Source organism: Asterias amurensis, chromosome 18 (genome assembly GCF_032118995.1).
Source record: "Asterias amurensis chromosome 18, ASM3211899v1".
In the NCBI taxonomy this organism is placed as follows: Eukaryota; Metazoa; Echinodermata; class Asteroidea; order Forcipulatida; family Asteriidae; genus Asterias; species Asterias amurensis.
This window is the reverse complement of record NC_092665.1, coordinates 2,337,569-2,360,533: the sequence shown is the minus strand read 5'-3', so window position 1 is coordinate 2,360,533 and position 22,965 is coordinate 2,337,569. Positions and strand designations below refer to the sequence as shown.

At 40.0% G+C, this 22,965-nt stretch overlaps 3 protein-coding genes across 9 annotated transcripts in view; 2 read left to right on the top strand and 1 right to left on the bottom strand.

Annotated features, from left to right (window-relative positions):
- Positions 1 to 172: 172 nt before the first annotated feature.
- LOC139950493 (tRNA pseudouridine synthase-like 1) lies at positions 173 to 7,696 on the top strand. The gene is made up of 7 exons (XM_071949200.1): positions 173 to 335; positions 1,742 to 1,811; positions 2,462 to 2,652; positions 3,213 to 3,359; positions 4,082 to 4,316; positions 5,438 to 5,600; positions 7,052 to 7,696. The coding sequence occupies exons 1-7, from the start codon at positions 289 to 291 to the stop codon at positions 7,114 to 7,116; spliced, it is 918 nt and encodes a 305-aa protein (XP_071805301.1). The 5' UTR covers positions 173 to 288; the 3' UTR covers positions 7,117 to 7,696.
- A 147-nt stretch (positions 7,697 to 7,843) lies between these two features.
- On the bottom strand, positions 7,844 to 10,656 carry LOC139950491 (kelch-like protein 31). The gene is made up of 2 exons (XM_071949197.1): positions 10,512 to 10,656; positions 7,844 to 9,847 (listed from the first exon to the last, which is right to left on the bottom strand). Exons 1-2 carry the CDS (start codon positions 10,512 to 10,514, stop codon positions 7,877 to 7,879), a joined length of 1,974 nt encoding a protein of 657 aa, XP_071805298.1. The 5' UTR covers positions 10,515 to 10,656; the 3' UTR covers positions 7,844 to 7,876.
- A 4,444-nt stretch (positions 10,657 to 15,100) lies between these two features.
- Positions 15,101 to 22,965, top strand: part of LOC139950490 (basement membrane-specific heparan sulfate proteoglycan core protein-like) — a 124,381-nt gene continuing 116,516 nt past the window's right edge. For all 7 annotated transcript variants that reach the window (XM_071949196.1, XM_071949193.1, XM_071949195.1 and 4 more), the window contains exon 1: positions 15,101 to 15,644. In XM_071949196.1, coding sequence (XP_071805297.1) covers positions 15,525 to 15,644 — 120 coding nt within the window. In that variant the 5' untranslated portion in view covers positions 15,101 to 15,524. The remainder of the gene's footprint in view (positions 15,645 to 22,965) is intronic.

The following is a 22,965-nucleotide window of genomic DNA, read 5'->3' as shown; positions in this document are numbered from 1 at the left end:
TCCCTAAGCACACATCGTCCCATGTGTTTTTGGTGCTGCGTGTCGGTGTATCCCGTGATTTCAACAAATAGTCTGGTGCCTTATACCTCGTTATGTGGCAACTTCAAATTTGCACGTCTGGGTCTTTTCGGTAAAATATTTAGCAAACCCAAGAGGGCGGTATACAACGTGGTGTGTGTCGAGTAAGGAAAAGACGTCTGCTCTCAAAACTCAACACAAAAATGTCTGTGGTGTTTGATTAACTACAGTTTTAAAGATTCTGACAATGCGAGGCAAAGCTACAGAGGGATGGTTCGATACTTGATTTATTTCCAGTATATCGGAACAAAATATTGGTTAGTGTTTTATTTTACTCATTTTCAGCTGGGGAGTCGTTCACTTCATGTGCTCGCAAGCGTGGTGTGGTGGACAACAGGAATGTGTGTTATATTATGACTGGTGCCTACTTCTTGAGTCTTGAGTCTTGAGTCTTGAGTCTTGAGTCTTGAGTAGTTTAATCCCTAAACAGCTCACGTAGGAAGCTAAACTGGGATGGTGCGTTGGTGGCGCCATTGGTCGACGGTGCAAGGTGCGGAGAGAATAAATAATAAGAAGGAAACAAAAGGTTGTGCACTATTTACATTGTGCAAGACTGGATTCCTCCATGGTTTACAGCATCCTAGAGCCAGCCAGAGGTCGTAGGACTCTAATTGCTCTAATTTCTAGAAACTAGAAGGCTCCCCCGTGAGAATGAGGGAGCATTATAGTTTCTAGAAGTAACTGGTGCCTATGTATGGTGGTGGTGGTGATGGCCATGTTGTGTAGCTCTACTCTGCAGACTAAACCAATTTGGTTTTGTTTTTTTCTTAATCTTAATAAAAAAATAATATTAATAATAATAATATCGAAGTCTTATATAGCGCACGTATCTACCAAACAAGGTACTCAAGGCGCTGAGTACATACAAACTTTCAGAAAGATAGGTAATTGCAGTGATGAATTCTGAGACCCAATTATTTAGCACCTAATAAGGGTTTACAAGGTGCTACGGCGCATTAAGCAGCCACAACCAGGAACACCGGGGCGAACCCCTTCTCTTTTCGATAAGTGCACTGGGTTCTTTAACATGCGTTACACAACACATGGGACCAACGGCTTTACGTCCCATCCGAAGGACGAAGCAATGGCTAAGTGTCTTGCTCAAGGACACAGTGTCACGGCTGGGGATTCGAACCCACACTCTGCTGATCAGAAACACCAGAGTTTGAATTCGGTGCTCTTAACCGCTCGACCACGACACTTCCACTTTAAATAATATTAAACAACCATATAAAAAATTATACGACCTAAATAAGGCAAAAAAAAAAAAAAATACCAGTTGATCGTCCCCTCCCTCATCCATTTTTGAAGCTGCATCCTTTTATTTACTATTTTTTATATTACATTTTTATTTCAAAAAGACAAATTTTCATTGAGGTGTTGGGAATATGTTGCAGTCAGCAACAAAACGGTCACCATCGTCATGATGATCGTGGATGAACTTACATGAATATTAGTCCTTTAAATTGTGCAAACTGTACATCGCTGTTTATTTTTATACCATGTTTACTGTAGTGACATGCGACACAAGCAGCCGATTTCACGAAATGCTATGATTAATCCTATCTGTCTCGAGTTTGGAAGAGTAACCCGTCCTAACGTCTATGGCGGGTCATTTCTCTTTTGACATGATTAACATTGACTTGTTTTCCTTTTTTTAAAGTGGCGTTGTAAGAGCATCCAAAAAGACAACGACAGAAACTGGTCTAGTTGGTGTTCAGGATGTCATCGAGGTACAATAAATAATTTCCATAATTTGCAGACCATTGATAATTTAAGTACTTATTTTAAAACAATAGTACTTAATCCCCCCGAAACCAAAGATATATAACATTCCCTAAATGATTTTCAATAGCTGGTATTGGAACAGTTTCCGTATGGCGCCACCACTTTTTCATTCGATATGAAATAATATAGTATCTAATTTACCTCAATGAGATATCCCTTTTTGTAAAAGTTTGTGAAAAAGTGGTGGCGCCATACGGAAAAATATCCCTGGTATTTATTGTCTGCAGCGCTGGAATTTCCTCAAGGCAAGGCCACCATTTTGTAAAAGGCACTTCCATTGTGAAAACCTATGGGAAACTTTATAGGATAACTCACCAAGGCCCGAAAAACCAGGGGAAAACGGAGGCAATGGCCTTAACCAAAGGCCTGATTCTGGTTTCCCATAACATTGCTAAGTTTAGGTTTAGGTTTGAACAATGAAAACATACTGGAGCAGGACTTGAACCAACAACCAACAGATTAACAACCGACGCTCTACCTACTAAACTATCCAGCTGTATGTTGGCGGTCTCCCTATTACTTGTCATTGTCTTTGTTCGGGTTTGCCAATCAGAAGCCATATAACTAACTAAGTTTATTCTACTTTACCTCGTAGAATGCATTGGAAAAATTGAACCCATATCAACCGCCGAAGATCTTTGTGTCTAGCAGAACTGACTCCGGGGTCCACGCTTTGTGCAATGCAGCGCACTTCGACCTGGTGCGACCGCCAAAGAAGCCTCCAGTATTTAACCTTGACGGTCTGAAGTTAGGTATCAATTTCCACATTGGGAATGAGCCTGTCAGGTTAGTATGGTACCTGATGCCATTTTTCCCTCATTTTTTGGCCAAAAAAACCTCGTCTCAAGTTATAATTTTATAATATTATTTGTATTCTGTTAAAATTTACAATCTTTCTGCTGAGAGTATTTATATTTTCAATAAGTTTGTATTAGTAGAATTCATAGAAAACTATGTTTTCTGGTTTTCAATATGCAAAGGATTTTGCACAGTCTATTGCTGCCCAGCCTATGGGCAGCCTGTTGTGTTGATACCTCTTTTGCTCGTCACTAGCCCCTGGTACAGAAGTGCTGGGAAAAAAACGATGCTGATTTGCTAAACAAAAAGCAACTGCTTTTCGCGCACCACCTTTAAAAACCTTTGGGCGTTATGATCAAGCAAGGTATTCTTGGGGGAACTGACGAGATAAGACACTCTTGTGGATAAGGTTGATTGTGTGAGGATTCCCTCTTGCGCCCGCCCTTGAGCACCTTATTTGGGTGGATTTTGGCACCTTACAAATCCTATATATTATTATTGTCGCCCACAATAATTGCCGATTTTTACTCTTGTTCTTTTTTACATAGGATCATCAAAGCAGTGCAAGTACCAGAGGAGTTTCACTCCCAGCATCTAGCCGTCAGCAGAAGATACCTGTACAGAATAGCAACGGGTTGTTATCATCGATCGCTGCCGGTCACCGAGATGGACAGATGCTGGGCTGTCAAATATGAGTGAGTATTCACTGAACTCTTGTCAGACCATCGGGCCTCGATTTTTACTCTTGAAGGGGCACAGCAACTTTCCTCTGGTAGGGGGGGCACTTCTATGGGGAAATGTAAGCTTGTATTGGAACCATAGGGCATCATGGCAGAAGCACAGGGCACCATGGCAAGTGCTGGGGGATATTTTGAGTCCTGGGGTCAATTTCACAAAGAGTTAGGGCTAGTCCTAACTTAGGACTAGTCCTAGGAGATATTAAAAACGTAGGGCTAGTCCTAACTAAGGACTAGTCCTAGGAGATATTAAAAACGTATGGCTAGTCTTAAGTTAGGTCAAGTAACTCGTCCTATCTCGAGATAAGACTAGTCTTAACTCTTTGTGAAATCCACCCCTGGACCATTATGTGACCAAACGTCAGGCACCAACATCACTTACATGTAAGGGAAAGGAAAAGTGGCACAGCAGGGATTGAAATGTACACTGGATTTACTGGCAAAATTATAAAGAAAGTGGAGCAGTTACTAGTCTACCTTTAATAACAAAACATCGAGTTGAAACCAACGGTTCTTTCAGAATCACCCCCAAATCATTTAGGTGTTACTGCAAACCTTACTACATGTACATCATCTTTCCACCATGCAAAGTTTCAAATCCTATTTAATAACAAACTTATACACCGATGTTGACTTATTTTTTTTCAAATTGTATAATTTCATGATGTTTGTTTTGTAAGGTTGAACGTGGAGGCAATGAGAGAAGCATCTCAAATCTTTCTTGGCACCCATGACTTCTCGGCGTTCAGGAGTAGCTCCAAAGAGAGCGTCGTCAAGTCACCAATCAAAACGATTGACAGTATCGAAATAGCGCCCTCACAGGGCTTCCTTAGCCATCATTATGGCTCGCAGTATTCGGAAGAGATCAAGTTCTTGGAGGTTGTGTTTCGGAGCCGTTCTTTCCTGTATAGACAGGTAAGAGAAACTACTAACAACAACTTGAAAGGTTTTGGGGATAAGGTTATTCCGTGTCAGTTGCCCCCCCCCCAACCCTAAAGCTGTTGGCCCTGTGTTTTGTGTAACCCAGTACAACTGTTGTTTAGAGACTGGGTTCTCCCCGTGATTTCTGGCTGCTGAGTACACCACAGCACCTTATAAACGCTTTTAAGGTGCTACATAAATTGATCTCCTAAATCATAAAAACTTCACAACCTGTCTTAAAGGCAGTGGACACTATTGGTTATTACTCAAAATAATTATTAGCAAAAAACCTTTCTTGGTAACGAGTAATGGGGAGAGGTTGATGGTATAAAACATTGTGAGAAACGGCTCCGTCTGAAGTGACGTAGTTTTCGAGAAAGAAGTAATTTCCCACGAATTTGATTTCGAGACCTCAAGTTTAGAATTTGAGGTCTTGAAATCAAGCTTTGAAAGCACACACAACTTCGTGTGACAAGGGTGTTTTTTCTTTCATTATTATCTCGCAACTTCGACGACCGATTGAGCTCAAATTTTCACAGGTTGGTTATTTTATGTATATGTTGAGATACACCAAGTGAGAAGACTGGTCTTTGACAATTACCAATAGTGTCCACTGTCTTTAAAAGAAAAAACCAGTATCTGGCATTGTTCACATGCCTTGAAGTGAGACGTCAGATCCTCTAGCTAGTACAGACCCTATCTTTTGAAACCTCCTCCGGAAAAACTAAAGCCATCAATGTTTTTCTTGCCAACTGGTATTTCGGGGGTTGAACAAAGAATTGACTAGAGTGGGAAAACCCCCTGATTAACGTGCCGGCGCTCTATTAACTGAGCTTCTTTGCGTGTCCCTGTTTTGTCAAATAATGAATAGGGTAGGTGGCCTTAGCTTTCCATCCAAACCGGACCTTCTTCAGAGGCATAAAACAAGTACAAACAATTTTGTCAATATCTTTGTTCAGAGATTAGTTGGTAGAGCGCCGGGACGTTAATCCAGGGGTCGTTGGCTCGAAACCCACTCTAGTCAATTCTTTGTTCAACCCCCGAAATCATTCAACAGTCAATTCCCTTGTGGTTTATATTAATAACTGGTATTTCTTGATATTTTTCACAATTAGATTCGTCGAATGGTATCAGCCCTTGTCTCTGTTGGTCTTGGCCATACCTCAAAAGAGGACCTGCAAGAGGTTCTTGATTCACGTAATAATGATCACGTCAAAGCCAGAAACACAGCGCCACCAAGTGGCCTCTACCTTGTAGAAGTATCGTACAACGAAAGAGGTAAGTTCAAAAAATTGGAACTGAACTACATGTATGAGCCATTTTGAGATATATGTGGACACAATACTATAACATTAAGTAGGATTTTAAACTTTGCATGGTGGAAATACTATATAGAAGGGTTTGCGGTAACACCATGTACATGTACCATCGAGTTCAACTTCCCGCCTGTATTTCCCGCCTTCAGGCAACACCAAGCAGGCTAATCCGCCGCCTAGTACTTAAGCAGCATGCAGCATCAGAGTCCAGCATTCTCCAGAAGACGATCAGAGCATACTAATCGAAACGTCGAGTTAACCAACGGTTCTTTTCAGAACCACCCCAACTCATTTAGAGATGGTCATTACATGCTGTTACTGCAAACCCTTCTATAACTATGACTCTACATGTACATGTATTGGGTTTGGGTAAATTGTCTGTATTAGGATTGGAATTTCACAAAGGCCACAGACGCCTCTGTTGCCCCTGGTCTTAGCCATGGTGCCCCATTAAAAGTTCTGCATAGACTTTAAGAAAATGGCATTCTCAAGTTAACTCAAGGCCTGATCCATACACCCAACGCTAACAGTGCACTCCAGATATTATATCTCAAAAAGGCTTACTGACTTCTCAACTCATATCAAAATGATAATATGGTCCTATATGGGCATGGCCTTTCCCCCATGTGCTGGAGAATTGGTTTCATTTTCAAACTTTGCAGTTGAAACAGTGAAGTCTTTAAGACAGAAAAAAAAGGTTTTAAGCAAGAATTGTCATGTCCTTTAAATATTTTATTGAAAGACAAGAACAGGGTCAGTAGTTGTAGATAAAACAATTTTAAAAAGTATGAATTAAATTCAATCTCAAAAGCTCACTGATACTTAAGTACCAATACCGAACTAATAAACCAGATAATACTTTTGGTTAGTCTAAGGACACAAAATATTTTGTCCAAGTACAAAAACTGCAGTAACAGAAACTGCTTACTGACCCAAATGAGCCCAATTTCATAAAGCTGGTTAAAAATGCAGAAAATGCTGCTTGACAAATTTCTTTGCTAAGCAAAAATTGAGTCGGGCACCAGCCACAACATTGCAAACTTAATGTAATTTGGGCTGGTAACTTGATTTTTCTTAGTAACCAATACTACATGTATTCCGTGTTAAGCGGGATTTTGTGCTTGTAGGCTTTATGAAATTGGGACCAGTGGTATATATATATACATACATACAAAACCTGTTTAGCAGAAATAGATTTCCAGCCCCCAAACCTTGTAATGAACTGTTTGTGACTGGCTCTTTTCTTAATTTTGCTAAGCAAAAACTTTCGCTGAGCACCATTATAATACCTGCTTAATAACTTCATGAAATTGGGCGCTGAGTCTTTGACCCCATCAATAGCTTCCTCAAAGGCTAATTTCCCAGATTTTAAATTAAAGTTCAATTTTTTTTTTTTTTTTTTGTGGTTTTCAGATTTGCATCTTCGTCACTCGGACCAACTCCCAAGCAAAGAGGACAATATCAATGAACCCATTTGACTGTATTTTGGACTGCGTGAGGGCGCTTTCATCACCGCATTTCCTTGCATCCAGTTTAGTTTCATCTTCTGTTTGAACTGCCTGTTGTTTTATTGTCTCAGTGGCAAACAAAAATAAGAACAAAACCATGTGAATTTTTGCATCGGTTATCAAGAATATCACGCTGTTTTTTTACCTTTCGATGTGTTTTAATCACTCTATGTATACTGAGTACTTTCCTGAGTCTTGTGAAAAAAATCCGCAGGAAAACAAATCGGGTGGGATTCGAACCCACAACCTTTGCACCTTCGCGAGTGATTTGCCTACGGATTTTTTTTTCACAGAACTCAGGGGAAAAAAACCTTTGTTTTACTTGTTTTGCATCACCCAAATTTGGTTTACACTAGTAGCTTAGTTCACACATGTTCCAACACTGTCAAAAATACTGCGGTTTTCTTTACACGATACACAACACTACATTTATACTGATTATCTTTAGAAGGATGCTTTAATGTACATTCCTCTAACTTGATCCACAGTTTTAAAAATCATAGAGTAGATTCACAAACACAATATCTGAGAGGTTTTTAACATGTATAATAAAAAACAAATCATGTTTTATAAAAAATATATACAAAAGTTTCAATAAAAAAAAACAATATTAGTAAAAAAAGACTTGTTATACTTCTGTTCGAATTGAGTCGTTAATGTCTACAGTTTAGTTAAAAATGTTAGAAGCCTTATAATGTTTTTACATTTGATAAGAATCACACCTTAAAGTTTACGCCAAGACACCATCACTACTTGATTCCGAGATTCCATCCGACAGTTGTCTCTGATTGGCTGATGATCTTCCAGTATTGCCTATGATTGGTTGAGACAGAGTGCACACGCTCAGACGCATCAAGGGCTCAGGGAGCTGTCCAATCCGGGTCCAGTGATCCTTTGTCGTGTCGTAGCATTGGATGTCTCCATGTCGCAGAGCGTGATGCCCGTTATAACCACCAATGACATAAATACAATGACCAACAACAGCTGCCCCTGCTAGACAAACTGCTCTGGGCATTGGCTTAACATTCACCCATTGGTCAGTTTCAAAGTTGTAGCATTCGACAATTTCACAATCCACGCGTTTTCCTTTGGCATTTCTGGTGTTTCCACCCAGTACGTATAACTTATCGCCAACAGCACACATTGAATGCAAGGCGCGTTTTGTGTTCATTGGGCAACGGTAGCTCCAAATGTCCAAGGCGGGATCGTAACACTGAAGGGTGTTAGTAAAGTGTTTACCGATGACAACACCACCGGTGATGTAAAGCTTGCCATCTTGGACAGTGCTGGCATGCCCAAAAGTAGGTATACCCAGCGGTGAGGTATACGCCCATTCGTTCAGACTGGGTTTGAAGCATTCCACACTCGCAAGAGACCCCTGGGCATTTTTACCCCCGACCGCGTAAATCCGTTTCTCGATAGTGTCGAGAGTAAATAATGCGCGTCGTTTCAACATCGGATGCATCTGGCGCCAGGACTCGGTCTGTGGGTCAAAGCAGTGGACGGTACCAATACTGTCTGACGCGCGTGAGTCAGATGAGTACTGCCCTCCTGCGATGAATACCTGGCCATCCAATGGGGTGAGTGCAAGATCAAGACGGCGTATCGGCATGTTGTGGAAGGGCTCGACGCAGCCTGATAGTGGGTGGAGCTGATAAACGCGCTCAGACGGTAACCCTTGTTTATCCTCCCCACCAAACGCAAGAATCATCGGTTGAGTTGGATAAGTCCGGGTAACCCACGAATTTGAAATGTTATTCTCCGATTCTCCTTGAACTTTACCGGGAGATTTGTCATTCAAGTTGTCATGGTTACACGGTGACTCGATATTGTTCGCTGAATCAGAATATTGAGTAACGTCTCTCAGAACAATACGCATCGGTGTCTGTAGAACTTGACCTTTGACCTCTTGTGCATACTCCGTCCTCTGCGAATCATGATCCAGCCACTTTTGCGCGGCACTATGGAGAGCGATGCGACATTTCAATTTTAAGTTCTCGCTGTTGACCAGCGCCAGTAGATCCTCAACACGTAACTCCAGGAACCCGTCGCTGATCATCACTCGGGGAAAGTTCTCCATAATGAACACCTCCGCTGCTGATTTCAACTCATCCAGTCCACCCTCCTTTGCTATCAGATAAACGGTGATACAGTTATCCATGTCCACATTTCCTCGAAGGAAATCCATACACGATCTGACCATACCGACAATTTCCAACTCGCGACCGCTCTGGAAAACCTTTCTTAATAATCTCACTCCAACTTCTTCGCTGCAAACTGAACCGGTGTACATAAATCGGATAAGGATCTTCATAACATCTGCTTGGATCCCCTCTAAGGTGATCTCAGTGTGCTCGTCTTTCACGATGTTTAGTGGAGTTGGGGGTTGAGATTTGCTCTTTGCCAGTAGTTCCCAGAAGTATTTGCTAGATGCTGCCAAGACTGCTTGATGCACCTTGAAGCGACAATCGTCAACGACCAAAGTAGCATCGCAAAACAAGTCCTTAGTTTGTAGACTTTCTAACCCTTGTAGAACTCGTGTGCTGTGGTTGATGTTTGACGTTATCTGGTTCACTGATGCCTTGGTTGTTTTTCTGTTGTTTCTATTCTTAGTTATGAATGATTTGGGAAAGACCGGAGGTGGAACTTTGGGTCTGTTTGAGTATTTGCTGCGTGGGGATAAGTTGTTCATGCCGGGCTCCTGAAAAATAAAAAGGGTGAAATAAAATTAATGTTGTATATTGTCTTTTTAAAACGAGTTTTTAATTTCCCACAGAGTTTTTCATAAATAAATTTGTTTCTCAGGCTGACCAAAATTGTTTATTATTTAAACACTTTGTTTTAAATTGTTTGTTGGTTTTTTATCAACCTTTGGTGAAAAACTAAATTGAAAAATTGCTGTAGTGTAAGTAAACCAACCTCAACTTGAGTCAATTGTGCGATTCCCCATTTTTTGTGAATGTGTGACTTTGTTTTCCCATGGTTTTCCCTATCAATAAATCTTCCGCTGGTAGTACGAAATTAAGTTAATTAGTTTTGTTTTAAATCGGCGGCGAATCCATTGACCATTGTGAGATCAAAATGCAACAAATTTAGAAAATTACTTTGAATTGTCTAAATATAATACTTAAAACTGCCAACCAACCTAGCTTGTTGGGCTGTTATGACTCTCGACTCTCGATGTAAAACAAAGAGCCACCCTGCAGTTCAAGATACTTTCAATTTTAACTTTCAAAAAATAGTTAATGGCCTGACGTTTCGACCCTAGCAGCTCGAAGGTTTTCGTAAATACATTCTTTATTTACAAACTTAATTTAAAAGATAATGATATTTCCTTAAAAACCAGCATATATCCATACACTTACCATATTAAAATAACTTGTGTCCTTTTCCTGTCACCTTTGAAGTCAATTCATGTAAAAAGGGAGTTCAAAAAAGCTTCTGTCGTCAGGAAATAACTTCCACCCAACGCATTCAGCATGTGTTGCCAGGCACTTGTTTACAATTTAAATGCCCCACCACACTGCACCTTGTAAACAAGTTGATCGATATCTGATGCGTGATTGGTCAAACCGCTAAATGGCTCTCACTCTGATTGGCCAGAATGAAGTAAACAACTTTCACCAGTTGGTGGCGCCCTTCGGTAGACACGCACTTGTCTTTATAGACCTTATCGCAAATACCAATGCGCAAGCGCAGACTGTTGAATGAGGTGCATTGTGGGATAGACATGAATCAAATTTTGCTACCAGCTAGACCAAAATGCATCTAAATCCAAGCTTTACGCGCGCGCCCCAGTATTTGCGAAAAGGTCTATGTAGGGCCGTGTCCGAAACGACGACTTCGGCTACAAGCTACGTCTAGATCAGCGCGTCTACCAGTGTTGAAGAATAGCAGACGCGCGCGATCTAGCCGTAGCTGTAGCCGAAGTCTTCGTTTCGGACACGGCCTATATGTCAGCAACTTGACTCGATTTCAATCGCAGTAACTTTGAAAATTTAGTAACTGACGCATGCTTTCGTCACCATTTTGACGTGGTTGTTTTTTGATCAAAGAACTTGTTTTCAAAATAAATAAAAAACGCTTTCAAAAGCAGATTTAAAGTTACTTAAAAAAAAGGGAAACTTTATCTTGTTCTTGCCTCATGGTCTAAGTTTCTTTTGATACTTTTCAAAGAAATATCTTCCCATCATTATTCTGGCTTTTAGTCATTTCCAATTCTCAAGAAAAATTAAAACAACAGTAGAAGCAATAATTGCCGCTATAACGTTGCAGTTGAAGTGTCATACCCGTGCGACCGAAACAGAAAACCAAAATCATGCTTTTAAAACGAACACTTTGATGTATCGACCACCAAGTGTCAGAACATTGAGTTAAAAAGGACCCTCCGTAATCGTCAAAATGAAAACAACAGTAGAAACAATAATTGCCGCTAACGTTGCAGTTGAAGTGTCATACCCCTGCGACCGAAACAGAAAACCAAAATCATGCTTTTAAAACGAACACTTTGATGTATCGACCACCAAGTGTCAGAACATTGAGTTTAAAAAGGACCCTCCGTAATCGTCAAAATGAAAACAACAGTAGAAACAAAAATTGCCGCTAACGTTGCAGTTGAAGTGTCATACCCCTGCGACCGAAACAGAAAACCAAAATCATGCTTTTCAAACAAACACTTTGATGTGTCGACCACCAAGTGTCAGAACATTGAGTTAAAAAGGACCCTCCGTAATCGTCAAAATTGGGACATCACTGAAATCCAATCCCCTGTAATCAATCGGTACTTACAGGTGGCTGTGGCCTGTGGTATGGTATGTCCTTGCTCTCAGGTGGTCGATGAGTCACTGTGTGGTGATGACATAAGGTATTCCCCTTCTTACAAGATTGTACATAACTAATTTATGCAATTACAATGTCTTGTTCCTTTGTCCTCATATTAAACATGAATGGTGATACTCGTCATACAGAAAAGCTCCAGACTATCTCCTACTCCAAGCCTCGGTTTCGTTTCACTGATTTGAACGGGATCAGGGACTGACAAGGGTGATTGAATCATAAAAGTCTAGCGGTCCAACGACAGTTTGTTTTGCTGAAAGATAATTGAGTGGAAGTTGTAAACAAACCGCACGAAGCGAAACAAACATCATGCAAGTTTTGACGGATTAAGTGCAGCGGGGGTTTGCTGAGTCACCATTGAGGAATGGTGTACGGAAGTCTTTCATCATTCACACAAAATGTTTTTTTTTTCAAGACAAGACCGCAATGCATGATATCATGTAGAAACAACGGCTGAGTTGTGTCTGAATGTGGTTTATTTTACCATGGAGGTAGGAAACCTCCATCGTTTTGTTGACATTTTTATTGACAACATCTTGTTTCTGTTTTGTTTGTCATTTCTTTAAATGGTGGAATTGTGACAAACGGAAGCTGGACAAACATGATTATGTCTATAATTATGTTGAGATACACCAAGTGAGAAGACTGGTCTTTGACAATTACCAAACGTGTACTTTCCCTTTAAAATACAACTTCAAAATACAACAAAATAATACATCGAAAGTGAAACCTGCTTTTGAGGACGAAAGTATTTTAACCGATTTAATCCAACTCGAATATTATTCAGTTGTTCTTATTAATCAGGGACGACAGCAAATAATGAAGAATCAAAATCGTTTCAACAATAACAGAAAAACATCGACTTATTGCTACAGTTTTGTACAAAAATCCTTACAGTACAACTTTTGCACTGGTTGTTGATGACACTGAAACTTTTATCAGCACACTTTTAATGACAAGAAAATGTTTTTTATTTTGAAATGTTGATAGGACATCTCCAGTCAAACTTCTTTGTTCCAACCCAAAACTTTTTAAAATCTCACCCGTTGTCAGTTTCCATTTATTATAAACAGATGATAATCTTGTTGAGCTTTTATTTGGTAATGTTTTTAAAAACAGGGACAGAAGGTTGAGAAGGGCAGACCTATTATGTTAGATAATAATTTTTTATTAGACTTCATTATCGTAGAGAGTGGGTTTGGGGCATTGTTAATTTCCGCGGACATACTTATTCAAAGACCATCCCAAGCAGCCCCCCCCCCCCCCTGAAAAAGGGGAATAATTATTTCAAATTTTGTTTTGGCGTTACGGTAATGTGTTCACGAACCACAGCCAAGTTTTTCTCGACAATGGAAATGATAAATTTCCTTGTTCTAGTATTTCCTAATAAGTCTTCCATCCGGCTTTTCGAACAAAGGATCGTAATTAACAACAACTGGATGATGCATTATCTTTTGTTTGATGCACACTGTCGATTTGTCTTTGTACTTGTATTACTACAGCAATTTAACTGGGGTCCCGTGCCTTATTAGCATGGTTGTAAAATGTAGCAATGTTTGACAAGATTTTGCAAGAGAACTTGACAGTAGAAAAAATTGTTATCATTTCACACGCCCATTTTGTGAAATTGTACAACCATGCTACAATTTAGCAAGGGACCCTTGCTAAATTGCTCTCGTGTGAATCTCTCAAGTTGGCCCAAGTTCGCACTGAGTTCTCTCGTATTGAGAGGTAGGCCCTTCCAGACTGACTTTTCCTTACAGCCTTGGTTTGGTTACATTGGACAGATAATAACGGTGCCTTATATTGTTATATTGTTGTAACTGCTAACGTTATTTATTGGTATAACCATGGAGGTAGATGGTTTAACATGTATAGGCAGGGTTACAATACACAGACTGCATTTGGTGGTGGTGGCGAGGGGCGGGGGCGGTCGGGGGGGGGGGTCTCAGCCGGTTCAACATCCACAGTATTTCAGATGCTCTGGTTTGTCTGAACTTTGAACTCTCCATTATAGGAAAAAGCCTATCCAAATTTTGTTTGGGGTGTTACTAACCCTGTTTGCACACATACAAAAAAAGAAGGAGGCGCACCACAAAAGTGCTGATGGTAGGGGCCTACCTCCCTGGGATACAACACTATGACAAGTTCTAACTAAAGTATTCATAATGCAAGGTAAACAACGGGTAAACAACAATTTACAGCGCTGCTATATAGCCTATAGGCCTACTTTATTTGACTAGTAATCTCTTTATTCAACAACAGGCGCTTCTTCAGTGTCTCTTGTACTATTGTCCAAGTAAAGGGATTTAACACGGTCTAGCAACTTTGTCCTTTAATGCCCCGAACAATCTGGTCTGCTGGGTTTCCGCTATTCCATTCTGTTCGTCAAAATAAAAAAGGGTTTCTCAGTGTCTGGTATTGTGGATTAGCTTTCTCGCTTTATTACGCTAGTTCTTCTTCAGACCCTGTTATCTAAAACAGTTCCATCCCGATTTAAATAAGTAACTTTTTTTTTACAGTTATTTTATTATTCGAATTACTTGGGTATTATTGTTGATTGATTTGTATTTGCAGCATGATCCAATAAAATTTCACCGGATTAAAAAACGTTATTGTTATTAAACGGGGTTTTCAAGAACACGTTTTAGAAGTTCGGCCATGATAACCAATGAAAACTTACATGATAGGCCTAATAAAGTGCATCGGGGATAAAGAATGTTAGTTTGAAAACTTGTTTATAGGTAAAATAAAAAATGATAATCGAACCATCGACTAATGACTGCTCCATTTTGTTTTTAGGGAAGCTACAATTATTGAGCACAATGCAAAACAGAACAAATATCATCGAGGCAGATAAAATGGTATGAACAGTTGTATGATGTGATGTAAATATAGTTTTATTGTCATTTAAATTAATTTCAATGTATTCATTCTTCCATAAATACAATTTTATAGATAAATAGTTTTCTGAATTTAAGGACCCGCTTCGCAGAAACAAATCAACCACCCCTGTTGTACTTTAATGGAACAATCCAACCAGTGCATTACACTACTATACAATAGGCAAGGGAACTCTGTGTGTTACGTGTATGTAGTCTGCTTTTGCGAGAGAGGCCCGGCGAATTGGGGTGCTGGCATTTCTGTTGGTCCATGATTTACCTGAATTTGCCCGAAATCTCAGCAAACTTTCAGCGATCGAGGTGGATCATTTGGTAACCAAGGACTTCCTCTACATTCCGGTGTCTACAGGAACAATCTACTTGAGCTAAACTTTGGTTTCCCATTGGGAAAGTTTGGTGAAGTTCCACACTTATTACTTTCAACAGGCTCATCACGCATGGTCGACGTTTAGTGCACACAACACATTGCAATGCCCATGTGTGTGTAGAGACTTTGCCATCAAACTTGGATTAAAACACAATTTTCTACTTTTCCTTTGACCGATCAACACATCTCAAGTTGGTATTTTATTCCTCTGGTGTACCTAGGAAGCTGTCTAGTAAATTTCAGACTTTTGGGGACAAGTTACGAGACCTGAAATGCCGTCAACGGGGAGGCTTAAGTTACCGGCACTGCCGTGGCTGATGGGTGCCGTCTGTGTGGTCTTTGCCCTGGCTGTGTTGGTGAGCGACGCCGCTGCTGACTTTGACACGGAGTTGGTGAGTGATAGGGTGAAATCTGACCCGTTTTATTGCATTTGCAAAGAAATATTATTTTGTGGAGTGCTTCATTGAAAAACTTGACCTGTGGTTTGTGTTGGTTTCTAAAATAAACAAACTCGGGGTGTAAATTTTGTTGGTAGACTAAGCAGTTTTAGATCGAATGATGGATGGTGGTGTGTGTGAATAGATAGATGGGAGTCAAAATTGCACAGTACATGCGCAGCACAAAGGTTTATGGAACAAACATCAATTCAAATTTATGGTACATCTTGTGTTACTAAACTATTACTAGGGCCAAGCCGACCTACTAACCCCGACTCACACCCCCAATTTTGTCTGTTGCGTTAGTAACTACTACAGTCTACAGTGAGATACTGATAAATATTTGTTTTGAAAAGTTTCAACACGGATTCTGTTTAGCCGTTTGGTGTTAAAAAGTTGAATGGTTCGCATAAGTGCCATTCTTTGGCATCTTTGTAAACATGGCCTTGGAATAGATTTGATAAATATTGTTTACCTACCCGGTGGTTGAACAAATAATTTTTTTGTTGGGGTAGAATTGTCAGATCAAACTCCCCCATTGTTGCATTGTGACTGTCATACCCCTGTTGTATTTTGTTTTGCAAATTGCTTGTCCCGCTGGATGTACTTTGTGATGGGTTGCTCTCACAAATTGTCGTACAATTTCTTTTTACAAATATTAAAATATTTCAACACTCAGTTAATAATTCTTGTTTATCATGTTTTTATTTAAATGTGGTTTTAATTTAATCTCTGAAAATTCATTCTGGCCTTGAAATAACCCATATGACACCCATGGTGCCCTGTGCTTTTGCTGTGACCTGTGCATTTTATAAAGTTCCAATACAAATTCAAATTTTCCTCATCGAAGTGCTCTTTTACAGTAGGACAATTTCTGTGCCCCTTTAAGAACAAAATTCAAGGCCAGGGGCCAAGTTCATAGAGCTGCTTAAGCAAAAAAAATTGCTTTTAAAAGCACGCAAATAGTTCGCTTGTTTTACACGTGTTACTGGCCAAAGTTTCATGCCATATACATTGCTTGTTACTGGTATTTAGCTGTTATTACTAAGCATAACAATTGAGTGGAGTCTTGGCCGGTAATCTAATTTTACTAAGCAAGGATTTGTTTGCTTAAGCAAAATTTTGTGCTTAAGCAGCTCTATGAAATTGGGCCCTGTTCATTTGATATCCAGGGGCAAGGCAACGAGGCAAATTGTGGTAATCACCTCCTACAAGTACAGTAAACTTGTCCATATCTGATTCTTCCCATGGACCTTTGGACTTGATAGACTCTTCCAGAGTGTACACTGAGTCAGTTTGTAAATATATCATGACTTATTAGCCGTGTTTCCATTGGACTGCCACGGGGAAAGAGGTGACTGACTTTGGTGTAATTTCTGCCGTGCGTTCCCACCTGTACTTATGTTCCGCGACGCTTCCTTAAAGCGTTTTCAAGCATGGTCGCGATAGGTTTAAAACGCGGAGCTGCTCCCCATTGTACTTTTAGCGACCCTGTTAAGTGACCGTGGCTGTGCGGAAGTCGGCCTGGTCTATGGGTGTAGTAAGAAAGGCTTGTCACTGGCCCTCTGCAATGTCAAAAGTCTATGGTCCTAGCTGTATGGTCTATGGTCTCAACTCAAACAATGATTTTGCAGACCAGAAGTGGGCAGCAGGCTCCCTACAGAACATACATGCCACCTGTTTCAACTTCCACAGTTAAATCCCTGGGTAAACTGTCTTGGAGCTAATTGATAGGTGGAAATGGACACCAGATGCTGTGGTACATCATTGGTTCTAATGCACAGCCATGGTGTAGGCGTAGCGTAGCAGGGCCCAATTTCATAGAGCTGCTAGCTAGGCATAAAAATTTGCTGAGCATGAAATTTCTCCCTTGATAAAAACAGGATTATCAACCAAATTTCCATGTGATTTTGAGGATAAGCAAACAACAGCTGAATACAAGCAAGTAAACCTGTTTTTATCAAGGAAGAAATTTCATGCTAAGCAAATTTTTGTGCTTAGCAGCTCTATGAAATTGGGCCCAGGTCTGCAAGGTTGGACCATGGTTGGACATCAGTGGGCGACCAGGGATGCCACATGTAGGCATGGAGGTACATCCTGACATTTATCTTGTTCTCCCTGCCCATTCAAACTTAATTCGAACGTTAGGCCCCCAGATCTGGAGGCCGCCCAACCTCTTTAAAGGCAGTGGACACTATTGGTAATTGTCAAAGACCAGTCTTCTCACTTGTTGTATCTCAACATTTTTACATGCATAAAATAACAAACCTGTGAAAATTTGAGCTCAATCGGTCATCGAACTTCTGAGATAATAATGAAAGAAAAAAATACCCTTGTCACACGAAGTTGTGTGCGTTTAGATAGTTGATTTCGAGACCTCAAGTTCTAAACATGAGGTCTTGAAATCAAATTCGTGGAAAATTACTTCTCTCTCAAAAACTATGGCACTTCAGAGGGAGCAGTTTCTCACAATGTTTTATACCACCAACCTCACCCCATTACTCATCACCATGAAAGGTTTTATGCTAATAATTATTTTGAGTAATCACCAGTAGTGTCCACTGCCCTTAATTCAAATGTTAGGCCCCCAGATCTGGAGGCCGCCACACCTCTTTATACTTTCCAGTTCACCACCCTGCTCAGTTCTTGCCAATATCACCTGGGACTCTTCATACCTTGTGTCACTTAAGAGCTCTTTTCTTGACCGCGATTTAAAGAGCTCACAATTTCTGTAGATGGAATTGTCATGAGGTTGTGTGGGCACTACATTCTTGACGGTTTGCAGGCTGAATATTTTAAAAGAAAAATGATAAATGTGTAGGCACATTTACCAGCCTTTAACAACATCAGAGCGCTTTCTAGTGCACCTAGAACTAGCACTTGTAAGCTCAAGCTCAACAGAAAAAGAAAAGAGGAAGGTTTTGATATATTTTTTATATTTTTTTTTAAAATGTCTGAATTGAATGAGAGACTCTGATGTGAACAGGGAGTTTGTTCCATTGCCTAGTGCTGGCTAAACCCTTGTTGCCTTTAATAACTACAAGAACTTATGTTGCCTGCACTAGTCAGACCTGCCCCTAGAACTTCATATATAGAAGGTGCCATTGTCTTTGTCTTGGCACCCATAACCCTCTAAAAATGCCCACTGTCACACGAGGTCGACCCAGAACAAACATTTCTAAAATCAAAACTCACAAGGGATTTTCATTTTAATCCATCCCTAGCTGACAGTTTTTTCCCCTCAATTCATCAACCCATATTTGGAGGTTTTAACAATGCTGGTTTTTGTGAAGAATCAGCTTCGAAATTCCTGCTTTGAAACTAACTGTGGCCCCTGATGAAAGTCCGGAATAATAATAGCCTCGGCAGGATGGAGGTTAACGGTCAATTAACCTTTCGTTGAGCTGGATTCGTTTCATCAGTCAATTGTAATAGTAGTCGAGCCAGAGCAGGAACTATGGCTTACCCATTTCTGCCATCGTACACAATGGGTGCACCCCCTAAATTTGTCTTTTCTAGCCAATTTGCTTTTGAGCAAGGCCCATCCAAACTTAAAACACCACTGAAAGATAAAAACAGGCCAGACTCCATCTTGGAAAAAATTTCACACACCTATAGCAAACTAGGGTCATTTAGAGAGATATGTGTACAGACTGAAAGTCAATGGGCTCAATATTGGACTATTTTTCAACAATGTGTTAAAGAGCCATCCTTTAAATCTTTGTTTTGAAGAATAAGTTGTGGGGTTAAACATTTTATTAATAATTAGGCTAACAAGTTTCTCTCTATTTAGTGTGGTGTACCACATGTGGTGTACCACACTAGGCCACATAAAAAAGAATAATTGTTGATCGTCCTTTTTTTTTGCGGATGGGGGAGGGAGGTGTTTTTTTTGTTATATATTTTTTTATATAAAGTTTTGTTGACATGCCAAATATGAAATCAAGAATAAAGAAATCATCACAATCACTATAAAACAGAGGGTTTGTGTGTTTTTGATGTTTTCAATAGTTTTGTCAAACAAATTTAACTCCTAGATGAAATTTTCTGTAAACTTTTTCAAAAAACTAAGCACAGTGTAGCCCAAGTAAATATTTGAAGAATTGTTGTTGCTTTGCCAACATGAATAAAAACCTTCTTTAAACATCTTTTCAAACCTGTAGGCCCCTTCATTTTGAAAAAAATATATCAGCTGAAAAATATCAGCTGAAAAATCTGGGCAGTAAAAGTTTAAAGAGATATCCAGACATGGGAAAAGTTGTTTTTTATGATTACAAAAAAATCAAAACAAATAAAATGGGGTCGGGGGGTTTTGAATGGTCAGCCGGGGACGATCAACAGTTTTTTTTTATGTGGTCCTAACGGGTCTTTTAAATCCAAAACACTGTTGCCCTCAATTTGTTTTTCAGTTACTAGCCAGCAGAAGCAGATAGATTGGCGCTGAGGTGTTAAGAAGGGTCTGACAAAAAGGAAGTCCAAAATTTTAATCTGTATGAACATTTCATATGTACCATATTTGTCAAAATATTATCAAGGTTGATGACAAATGAAATTTTGTGTTTAGTCCGCAATTTGAGCTGCCTAAACCAACACACTACATCTGAAACGATGTAACCTATGAACCATATTCAATTGTGACATTTTAAAAATGTGTTCCATTTCCTGAAATGTAACTCTACACTCGAGCCTTGAGTAATCTTAGGAAAGTTATTGTCAACATTTCTTTGTGCATGGTAGTAGCTATTCATGCTGCACTGGGGGCATTTGAGTAAACAAACGCATCAATCAATGTGAATAAATCAATGCCACAAAAGATTCACAGTTATCCAGGAGACTGGGCCACAATACAATTCGACAATAAAACATTATGTACATGTACATTATATACCGCTCACTAGTGGTTCCCCCTGAAGTTCTTTGCTGCCCACACCTTGTAACAGTTACCGCTCTGCATCTTGCCAATGTATTTAGGGATTTATTTAGTTTGGGGATTAGTGGCCTTTCCTGGGATAAACTTGTGGGGATAAGCCAGTGGGGTGATAGGTTTGTTGTTTTTAAGTCTTTAATTATTTTCATTTGATCAGGAAGGGGTAGAGGTTAAATTGAGTTGGTAGGAAACAGCCTCTGGACTTGTATTTCAAACAGGTACATGTACATGTAGTTAGTGCTTGACAATGACTAGAGCAAGCTAGTCGAAACGTTGAGACCAATTTAAGAACTGACTTCGCGGTAGTACAGTTAATCACGATCCTATAAGCTGAAGTAGTAGTCCCAGCCTATTTTTCTATACCATTCGCCCCGTTAATAGTTAAAAAGCAGGACAGTTCTTTTCAGAACTGAGAAGTCTCCCGAATCCCCGAACATCTACTCTGCGGTAGAAGACTAAAGCAAGACAGTTCTCTAAGAACAAACTCTACCTGACAAGTACACATATGGTGTTACCGCAAACCAAATATATATCGATACCTCACAATGCAATGCCTCAAATCCTATACATGTAGCTCATTTCTCAAAAAGTAGGCCTACATGCTGAGCACTCACCCTTAAATGTGATCTGCTTGCCAAATGCCAGTTAAAACACCTGAGGATCAGTCAGAATTCTCTCCAAGTGGCCCTGCTGGCTCGTTCAGTGTTAATTTTGTTTCAACCCTTGCACCGATGTGTGTTAGGACTATATACTCAGCACTTTCCCGAGTTCTATGACAAAAATCATAGGCTTATTACTCGGGTGGGATTCAAACCCACGACCCTTGCAATTCTAGAGCAATGTCTTCCAAATTAGACCACCGAGATTCAAATCAGTTCAAATCCTATATTTTAGCAGCGAGCACTGCAACGTTTTAATAGTCAATTTGCATCAGGGATAAAGATAGTTTGGAGCGTTGAATAGAATTTCTATTTCATTTGAAAAGATTAACTAGTGGAAAATCCAACAGACCAGCAAAATGACTTTGCTAACTGGGCCCAATTTCATAGAGCTGCTAAGCACAACAATTTGCTAAGCATGAAATCTCTTCCCCCATTAAAAACAGGATTACCAGCAAAATTTCCATTTGTTGCTCATTGTTACTGGTATTCAGCTTTTGTTTGCTTATCCCTGAAAATCACATGGAAATTTGGTTGGTAAACCTGTTTTGATCAAGGAAGAAATTTCATGCTAAGCAAATGTTTGTGCTTAGCAGCTCTATGAAATTGGGCCCTGGTCCCGTTAGCCAGTCTAAAAAACAGTGAGGGCCAACCCTGCATATCTCCACCTCAAATGCCACTCGTGGAAGTAAATAATCTGTAATGGTCAAAAAGTTTTTGTAAACATGTCGGGCCTACACTGTTTTTGACCATACCTCCAGTCACAAATAGTAGGTCGGTAACATTCCCAGAAATCACAAGTTGTTGCACTGACCCTAATTGTGAACTCCCTTTGTTCTTCTGACGATAAGAACTATAATATACTGTACTCATGACATGTGTAGGAAGTTTTCCAGACAGATTACTAAGGGGACGTATTCATCGCCACCAGTTGCCTGGATATATCCAAGCCTTTGGGTCAATTACTACAACAATGAAGGCCTGTATTTACACTGAGGCCATAGGGCATGCCACAGGGGCCTCTGTTGCCCCCTGGTCTTGGCCTTGGTGCCCCTTCAAAAGTTTCCCGTAGACAGAAGGGATCATTCCGTATCAAATCACATCCCAACACTGCAATTTTAAACCCTACCCTCTTCAAATTTGGTTCAAGGGGTGATTTGGGCTCAACAAGCTGAATTTTAAACTTTTGCTCCATCCGATATGCGCCCTTTCTCGACGATATTGGTTACAATGAGCATGACTGCCAATATTCAAACATTCATACATTTTGAACCCCTGGGTCAAAATGGCAGTCATGCTCATTTTGACCGAAATTGCAAGAAAAGACTTGGTATACAAACTTTGCGCCAATTTATTAAGACAGAAAGTTTGCTTCTCTCCTTCCTGTACTTTGGCAGTAGTTGACATCATCTCTATTTATAGATTACAACACAGTCTTCTATGCAGAGGAATGTAATATGTTTTCATGTCACATGAAATTGTTTCTAACTGGAGGTCAGGGTTTCAGTCTGGGACTGTAAAAATGCTGTCACGACAGAATCTGGTTTTCCAATATCCTCCAAGTCCTGTTTCACCCCACTTGAAACGTATTTAAAGGCACCTTGGATACCTCTGGTAATTGTCAAAGACCAGTATTCTCACTTGGTGTATCCCAACATGCATGAAATAAAAAATCTGTGAAAATTTGGAC